The sequence below is a fragment of the Labrus mixtus genome, chromosome 14, assembly GCF_963584025.1.
Source record: "Labrus mixtus chromosome 14, fLabMix1.1, whole genome shotgun sequence".
NCBI classification, from domain to species: domain Eukaryota; kingdom Metazoa; phylum Chordata; class Actinopteri; order Labriformes; family Labridae; genus Labrus; species Labrus mixtus.
Window position 1 is genome coordinate 17985723 of NC_083625.1, and position 9837 is coordinate 17995559.

General features: G+C 40.1%; 1 protein-coding gene across 3 annotated transcripts; it reads right to left on the reverse strand.

The window, feature by feature from the left end:
• Positions 1 to 270: 270 nt before the first annotated feature.
• Positions 271 to 8702, reverse strand: LOC132988294 (protein phosphatase 1D-like). 3 transcript variants are annotated; one of them, XM_061055614.1, is made up of 7 exons: positions 8027 to 8701; positions 5905 to 6133; positions 5538 to 5662; positions 4104 to 4285; positions 3747 to 3974; positions 3294 to 3381; positions 2488 to 2627 (listed from the first exon to the last, which is right to left on the reverse strand). In XM_061055614.1, exons 1-6 carry the CDS (start codon positions 8541 to 8543, stop codon positions 3298 to 3300), a joined length of 1365 nt encoding a protein of 454 aa, XP_060911597.1. In that variant the 5' UTR covers positions 8544 to 8701; the 3' UTR covers positions 2488 to 2627; positions 3294 to 3297. The 3 variants fall into 3 exon arrangements, with proteins under 3 accessions (XP_060911596.1, XP_060911597.1, XP_060911598.1); XM_061055615.1 differs by having other exon boundaries at positions 2489 to 2624; positions 8027 to 8702; XM_061055613.1 differs by lacking the exon at positions 3294 to 3381 and having other exon boundaries at positions 271 to 2627; positions 8027 to 8702.
• Positions 8703 to 9837: the final 1135 nt, after the last annotated feature.

Consider the following 9837-nt stretch of genomic DNA (forward strand, 5'->3'; position numbering starts at 1 on the left):
AAAAAACACCGTGTCTAAAAGGAAACCCAGGAGTGGAAGCAGGTAAACCCGGGTTGTTTCATGTCTGTACATCATGGCCATCTACTGGAGCACAGTGTAATTGCAAGTAACCCTGCACAAGTGCCAAAATACATTAAGTACTACCTCCATGTTGAAGTAACACCTAAGTAACAAATACAGAACGCATTCTTAAGTCCTCAAACACTACCCAGCCACTGCTCAAAACTCTGGCGTAGACATGCTGTAATAAAGTGGACAATACAACAGATGTGACAGCACCAATTGAAAAATGAGAACTTTATTACAACACACAGACATTATATCATCAGCCACTTTCAAAGTATGCAAGTTATACAGTTAGTCTTGAAACCTGGCCGCACTGGACATGAAACCAGAACCAAGTGTTGTAAATGTCAAAAACAAACCACATGCTCATGAAATTCCATAACCTCTGAACACTTCACAACATACAGAGTAGATCAGAGCATGCCAGACTCCCGAAATATCCATTGACTTTGCATAATAATGTACTGTACAAATTTGTATTGCATATTGAAGTACTGTACAAAACAAACACACTGCTCTGGAATATTACTGAGAAACATTTAACGGGGGGGGGGGGGGGGGGGGGGGGGTTATTTTCTGCAGCATGAACGCTTCAATGAGACAAGTTGGAGAACGGAGGCGGGTGCATGATACATGGTTGGAACTGGGGCCACAGCCATACTTAAAATGACACATCCATAAGAATCACACTTGTATGAAGCACCTCTGACTCGTTTGTGCTAAGGCAAACATGACACTTTAATGTAAAAAGAAGGCAAACAAATCCGCTAGAACACTTACTGAGCTGCCATAATAAAACAAGTTAGAACTTTGACCACTATCAACCATGAATGGGGCACTTCTTGTTTATGACATAAGTACCATAATGTGTTTTATGTGCGGATTAAAACACAGGTTATGGATGGAAACCACACACACACACACACACACAAGACAACAATATATGAGAACACAGAGGAAGACCAATTCTAATGGTTATGGTACATAGTAGACACTTCAAATAAACGCATGTGAAGGTCCAAGCTGCCTCTGAACCACTTCCCAGTGAGGCACAGGTATTGGTCAAGACTTTTTCATCATTACTCAACATCCTGTGCTTCTGATAGTTACACCTTAAAAAAGTATGGATACACCCAAGGTTTCAAAACTGAATAAAAACAGTACGGTAATTGGCCAACTCATACATGAAGACGCTTGGAATGGATCAATACGACTCTCTAGAAAAGAACCATCAAACGGTCAGTTCCCTAAAAAAAAAAAAATATATATATATATACACAGTACCTACCTACATGGATAGATACCACTATGCTAAATAAAATCATCACATTTTCTTATACTTTTCTGGAGTTTGGGGGTTTCAGTGAACTGACCCTTTAAACACATCCTCACATACTATGCATAAGATACACCGAATAGCTTAAAGGAGCAATTATGATCATGATGGTACATTATTTCCCACTGGTAAAAACACAAAACTAAGGATATAGACTTGAAATCAGTCCCCTAATAACAACCTCGGACTCTTGTTTGTCATTTCCATCCATGTCTTTGAGCTCTCAAGTATTATACTGTCAGGGTCTCCTAATCAAACTAGAAAGTCAAGCATCTTAAAGGCTCTAAGAGGATAAATGGCAAACAAGTTGTCTGAGGTATAAACTCCATCCAGGAAAGTCTGAACAGCATAAAAGAGTTGGTTTATTTGATAAATGGAATCACTGGAAGGCTGCCTGTGTCACCGTTCATGTTAACTGTAGTTGTCTCAGATTGTAGTGATCTATCTTTTTTTTTTTTTTTTTTTTTTAAATACGTTCTTTTTTTTCAATATACTATACATACTTTTAAGTATGAAAATAGATTGTGTAGATTGAACAGATCTAAAATTGTAATTTTAATTACATTAAACTTTTAAGAGGGGTGGGGGGGGGCAGCACAAAGAGAAAAAGTACACGTTAATCAGGTCACACATTTACAATCTCAAATTTCTCAGGAATTTTTACAAAAACAAAAAAAGACTTTTTAGAAAAAGTATAGATCTAAGATTAAGGGCCTGTAGCAAACCGAAGTTGACCCGATGCGATGTATTCCTCCCGGTCTCTGGGGGTCAGGGGGGGTGAAACACTGTTTATATGAGACAGGATTCAGCACACGCACAAGGCAGAGTTGCAGTGCTGTGGTACGATACTGCAATCCTGAGAGGAGCTTCTTTGACTGGGTTGTCCGCTTTGTGCGCCGCTAACAGGCGTCTCCTGGGGGACGCTTTTGTTGGAGGACCGACCGGGGCGGCGGCTACGACCTCCGGTTTGAGGCGGTGTGTTTGGGGAACGGCGAGACCTTTTTAATGGAGGACGACATGTAACACAGTCCACTTGGGTTGTGGAGTCTTGCTTTTCGAAAACATTCACAGAGCCCTCTGACGGGGGCAGCGGGACCCCCATAGAGTCAACATCAGGTGAGAGCCGTGCGGTGGCACAGAAAGCTGCTTCATACAGCCCGAACGCCTGCTCCAGAGCCGCGGAACTGTCTTTAAAAGGGCAGGGAGCGTTCACTGCATCACCCTGCTAGAATAAAGCAAACGAGAAATGAAGTTAAATTTGAAAATCTATTAAAATTCCACAATTTATTGTTTTTATTTTATGTTTTAAATCAATTTGTTGGTTAAATAATAAACTTTGTTTTTTTTAATTATTTGAAAAAAACAAAAACAAAACACAATTTGCCAATCATCACTCTAATGAGAGACACATGAGTAACGATGATACAAGTGATAACATGGATTATGGATCTGTTCTGTGTTTTAACACTTAACCAGGAACAGCCTGGAACATAATCACTCTTCACACCAAGTCACCTGATGTCACCTGCATTTGATTTTTGTTCAGTTGTGACTGAGGTAATTTAACGAGCCAGCTGTTTCACTGTCTCCCTCTAGTGGCTGGTGTGGGAAAAGGTTGAAGGTGGTACTCTAAATGTTCATCATCTCTTTAATGGTTATCTCACTTTGAAAGACATAGCTAATCTACAGCTTTATGTAGCAGTAAATTATAACACCAATGGGGCCTAACCAAAGCTCCAATGCAGAGTGAAATAACCAGCTGTATGGGACATCAATTCAATCTAGAAATCAGAATTTTGGTCACCAGGTTCATCAAATAGAAACATGAAATCAGTTGAGCTGACACTTTGATACATTTTTTTTTTTTTTTTTTTTATAACTGAGCAGTCACCTCACTACCACTCCAGGCACGGCCATCCCTCATGTTCTTCTCCATATATCTCATCTTCTTCAAAAAACATGTCATCCTCATGCTCCGCCTGTTGGCCCCGAAAACAAAAGAGTGATTTGTTGAAACCAAGAGTCCACTGAAAGTATCTGCAGCTTTTGACCTCAAGTCAGCAGCTATTTTGACTTCAAACCTTCACATTTGAAATGGTGAAAGTAGCACAATGACACTTAAAAATGAGCTGGAATATATTTAAGACAATGCAGTGAATAGCAAACAACAAACAAACACACAGATATTCTGTATTTTTTTTTCCATTGTCCGGCCAGTGCTGGAGAGGTACTTCCCCCCAGCATTGACCGACTCTGCATGTGGGAAATGTGTCTCAATTGTCTTTATGGCACATCCTGATGAAATACTGCAAAGGAGAGGATGGAGCAAAGATTTTGGACTGACCTTTGGGACCTCACATGTGTTGTAAGTCGTTCCTGGGTATGGAACATGGTCAATTCCTGTGGCCATGTCAACAACGATCTCATCTCGGTGCATAGGGATGGGAGGGCCGTCACGCTCCTGCAGGGCCAGGACAATAACTGTTGTGTTGTCTGCTCGGAGCATTCGCTCTTTCCAGAACAATAGGGCCGTGCATCCCAGCCGCCTGGCGCATGACATCCCCTTTGGTCCCTGGAAGCGAAAAGAAGCAGAAGAAGAAAATAAGTGATTTCAAAATGCATGTTACAATCCTCTATATCAAAATCAAGTCAAAATAATATGATAAAGACTGCAAGACTATTTTCATGTGCACATACTAACCACCATTTTGTCATGGCTAGAACACATGTTGACAGCATTTTTGGGAGGCATCATATTCCACAGTCCATCACTGCCGAGGATGACGTAGCGATGCCGTTTGGGATCAAGCGTCATGACGGTGGTATCAGGCTCCGGAGAAACCACAAACTCCCCGCTGTAGAAATCGTAGCTCCACAGATCCCCTTTAGAACAGAGAGGCATTTTTTTTTCAGAACCTTAACTATGATTTTACTAAATAGAATGTTGTAATGTTGAGAATTTCAGGAATGTTAAATACACAAACTACACCACATTGGTCTGAAAGCAGAACTAGAACTAGCTATACCTCACAGTTTCTCTGTTTATCTGCTGTTCATGTTTTCAACAATATCTGTGTTTACACCATGTTCCATCTGAATTCAGGATGAACCAAAAAAGTTCTGTTTTGAACCACTCAATCTGCACCAATTCATCTGAGTCTAGCTCAGGGGTGGGCAACTGGTGGCCCAGGGGCCACATGCGGCCCCCATCAACCCTCAATGTGGCCCTCAGGTCAATTTTTACATATCAATGAATTGGAAACATGAAGAAAATGTGACAAAATCTGCCATGAAATCATGAAAACCAGAAATACGTCCATAATAATATTTGATCACTGGCATATGTTGAGTTAAATTTGAGACATAATTGATCTTTTTTATAATTGATTCATAATTGATCGTTTTTGTATATTACAATTTGGCCCTTTGGCAGGGAGAATTAATTGAATGTGGCCCTTGCCGTGACCAAAGTTGCCCATCCCTGGTCTAGCTGATAGTACATTGTTTTCCAATTCATATTTCTACAATTAACTTTTAGAAGATGCTTTTGTCCAAAGTGACGTACATCAAAGAGTCATTACAACACAAGCAAGGTCAGTATGTGCAACCCATAGTAAACTAGAGCTTCATTGCATCAAAACGGTTTGAAAAGGGGTGCAGATAGCCTAGCGGTAATGTTATGTGTTCCATGTACGAAGGCGAAAGTCCTCATTGCAGCCGCTGTGCTTTCCAAAAACAACCTCGGCCCTTTGCTGCATGTCCTCCCCTTTTCTCTTCTCCTAACTGTCCTATCTAAAAAAGGCAAACAGGCCAACAAACTAACTTAAAAAGAAATGGTGTGAAAGCAAGGCCGTTACGCTTAGAACCGGACACAATGCATGCAAACTGAGTGAGAGAGCATTGTTCGTTTACATTTCATCTTTTTTTTTGTGTATGTGAAAAATGTAGCCTTGAGCGTCCCTGAGTTTCTGTACTGTGAAGCTATTGCATTGGGATAACTATTGTAATGTAGTACAGAATATCAAGTCAACCACATTGTTTTTGGATGAATAATAAAACCAAACATACCTAATGTTAAAACACGATTATAGTTTTGTTTTTACACTCATCCTATCTATCAGGTTGTTGTTTTTACCGAGGGATCTGGCTACAGCCAGGAATGGGATCTGGTCAATGACTGTGCTCCTCCTCACGGGTCCGTTGTGCGTCAGTCTGGGCCTCTTCCACACGACACGGTTCACCCCAGATTTCTTCATCACACTACAGACACAATAATAACAAAAAAACATTCAACAACATGGCAAGTGTTAAAGCTGGACACGAAATACAGCAATGTTGACGGGAATAAGTACAAGAAAATACCTGCCCTCTATAAGACTGTATTTGGCAGTATCACATATTTCTTCTGACCTTTATGATTAAATTTGATGTACAGTAGAAACATGCCCCCCCCCCCACCCCCAGACGGACTCTTCTAAATGCGGTCCTGTTCTCAAACTCACCTGCCACCCAGGCGTTCTATCCTTTCCTTTTCTTTAGGAAGTTCAGGTTTGTGGTCTTGTGTGACTTCTAGTGCCTGGAGCGTGATATCAGAGTTGTTTTCTTGCACTCCGACCACCACTGCTGAATCCCCCACATGGGCAACGTACATGTGAACTCCACGTATCACAATCACACTGGCTGTGGTGCCTGATGTGCTGGGCAGGCCAGTGATGGTCTTTGGCCACTCGGCTGAGGGGGGAAAAAAAAGAGGAATAAGAAGCTTAAAAAATTCAAATGAAATATAAATGTTATGTTTATCACATTGGCCTGCATATTTGCATTCAGTAAGGGCAGCAACACAATACCATGATGATGTTAAAACAGTAGTGATGACTTATCACAAAATACGAGACACCAATTATGTCTAATTTCCACAAAAAAACAAGAAATAGAGATAGAAGAAATAAGATTGTTAAGCTCTTTTATGCTGTTTACTCCCGTCAGGAAACCTCTCCTTACTTTCAAACAGTCAGCTGAATGATATGGTAGCACAAACATGTTAACAAATATGTACACTTAAGTTCAGCCTGCGACTCAGACAGTCAGAGGCCACTCTGCTGAATCAAATCAAATCTGCTTAACTTCAGCGGCCATGCAGACTATATCCTTACGGAGCATCCACAGAGAATTTAATCTGTACTCTACACTCTGCTGAACTATGCTCAAGCCTCCAATAGCATCAGTAAGAGGTCAATAAAAACAGATCTATCGTGTTATTTTTGCAGAAAATGAAAGCTTTGCAACAGCTTAGCTTCGGTGATCAAGGCACATCAAGAGCTGTTTTACACGACATGATGCTCACATAAGACATGCTTAGTTCAGTGACGCTATCATAATGAATAGTTCAGTCTTGTGTTTTTAGAAATTCTGTTTCATAAACTGGGATTATAAAGGTTAAACCATGTAACCATAGAAACTAATCCCTGCCATGTGGCCTTGTGCTGTTAAGGTTAGTTTCACACCTTAGCATCGCCTCATTCAGCTCATTCAGCTCATTCCTCCAAACACGACTTCAAAAAGGCTGAAACGTCTCCTGCATTCCTTTATTGTCTTTGCTGCTTTGATTTTCAAGTGACGTCTTTAATATTCATGACGGCAGACCTTTTTCCTCTCCGGCGGTTTTCTTTATTGTGAATGAATTGAATCTAAAGTTGTGTATCAGGTCTGTGTTTTAAACTCATAACAGGAGCTCTTAACCCACTTTATAATATATGTTTGAATAAGCAGAGTATATCTGAAATAGCCCCGTGGCTCAGTTTGTTAGGCTACTCCATTCAAGGCTTTAAACAACTGTTTGACTTTCCTCATAAATCCTGCCTACATGTGCATGCACTGCTAAATGATGACTGACTAGTAGTGTTACCCTAAATCTGATTGACATGATCCATGTAAGCAAACAAGAAACCACAACAACTATTACTTGTTTTCCCTCATTTTAACCCTTGACCCCTTATCTGCAAAACAGTTTCACTATGGTTCACTTTGATAGGCTTACTACAGCCATGTTTAGTTTTAAACCAATAATACCAGCTGATTAAAATCCTACTTTAATGCATTGCAGTGTTTTCTTAAAATGAATGGTTCCGTTTGGTTACCGTATATGGTTATTCTAATACAGTACATGTATGCATTTGGTAATCTTAAAATAAATACACTGTATGTAAATAACAGAGTGGTCACTGTTATAATTCAGCAACATATTGATTGAATGGAACAAAGTGCAAAATTACAGACTAAGAATTCAACTAAATAAATATATGTAGGCCCTTGTATGTTTTGCAGTTCATGTGACTCTTAAGCCATTTATATCCACATGCTAACATTTATCAGAATTATACTGGACGGGTTAGGTCATCTCAGATCCGTGTCGTGGTCAGATGTAATGGGATGGGCTAGTTGGCAGAGGAATCGGGCATCATAATACCATCAGCTGAGTCGGATACCGCTTCCGGTGACACAGTTAACAATCTAACCTTGCTGAAATTGTGTCAGTGTGACTCATGAGCAATAGGCCGCTGCACACACAATGGGGGGGAAAAAAACCCAAAAACACAACAAGCAAGCTTTCCTGTGATGACTTACGTAGCTCTTTCCACATTGCATGGTGACAGGCGATGAACCCTTTTTTAAGAGCGGCACACACTTCACTGTGGTCTTTCGACCAAAACCCTCGCTGCCTTTTCAACAGTTCCCACAGATTCTCTCGTGCAAAGTGTGCAGCCTCCCGACCCCCGTGTCCGTCAAACACAGCGAAAAAAGCCACAGACTTCCGAGTGTCGACGACGTGCTCTGCGACTTTCCCGTCAGACGCCGGTGCACTGTTGTTGCCGCTGTCCTCGCTTGATAGACTCTCTACCCACATTGCAGAAGCCAGACCCGAATCGGCCTCTACGCTATGTTCAAGTGTCGCATTTTCAGTCTGTTTGGTGGGTTCACTCTCCGCTTTTCCTTGTCCTCCATGCGTCTGAGACTTTTGGTAATCTTCGACTGACGACGGCGTCGGCTCGTACTCGATTCTTATCTCGACAACATCCTCCATGTATTTCCTCCCACCTTGCTCCGAAAACGCACTCATACGAAACACTATAGACTCGTCCATGATTATAAACGCCTAATAATAAATACTGAAGCAATAAAATAGGCACATGAAGTTGCTAACTATAGCTTTCAAGCTAATTTTTTGAACCGTTTTTTTGCCGCGATTGTATGGCCGAAGGCTTCCTTCCTTTTTGTTTATCTTCTCCAAGACGTCCCTCTGTGCGTAATGACGTAGCGTTTTTCCGCCTATCAACGCAGCATGTACGCTAGGAAAGCCTGGCTGTTGTGTGCATCTACTGGCACTCGAAGGTATTAGAATTACATCAGTGCTATTTATTTGTGTAAGCACCTAAAAAAAGTAGGTTAAAAGAAAAATGCATATTGAATATTGCTCTCTTGATGACATTTCCCCCAGTAGTCATTGCCTACGTGTATCCAAGCTCCTGTTTGATTTTGTGCGTCACGTAAAAAAACGCCTCTTAAAAGCATGAGGAGACGTCGCCAATCATTTTACTCTTAACTTTCAGAATTAGTTTTACTGCGTTAATGCAGCTATTAAACAAAGGGATATATTTTTACCTTAACAAAATAGGCCTTTACTCATAACCAAGTTAATGTTAACACATTATTGACAGTAAATAATATATTCGTTAAAATCTAGTTATTTTTGCCGAACATATTTAGGATATATCAATCAGTTGAAATAAATGATTAGAATTCATATAAATCCATTGTGTGGTGCAGTAGCCTCCATTGATTAAAACTTGAGATACTGATTGTCACCTAAAACTATTTCCTATGCCAATGCATGTTGCCTGCACAGACAATCCCTTAATATCACAGCAATTATTTTAAAAAAAAAAGCAAAATACAGAGGAGGTTGCATTGTTAGAATTCAAACTCTGCCGCAGGGTTTTGCATAAAATACAAGACAATTTAATGTTTTGTCTAAGAAAAGGATATGATCATGGCTTATTGTAATAAACACTAAACACAAAAAACAACAGCAACATTGTCAACAAAGAAACAATTACATTGTACAGGAAATCATAATTTTGTAGTGCACAGTGTTTTTGCTCATATGTATTTCTACAGTAATGCCAGATGGAGGCAGTATTAATCCAACCAAATAATCTTGATTCTCCACCTTTACCCTAATTTGTACAGAGATTAAACAATAATACTCAAAAAAGGAATATAAACAAAACATTTGATGATAGCACACATAAAGCATTTATAATATTAAGTCTAAGGAATCAAATGTGATACCTGTGAGGATACACACACTTATTATCATACCACATACATTTATTCAGGGCATGACAAAGTAATCCCACCTAGTTGTACATGTTTCA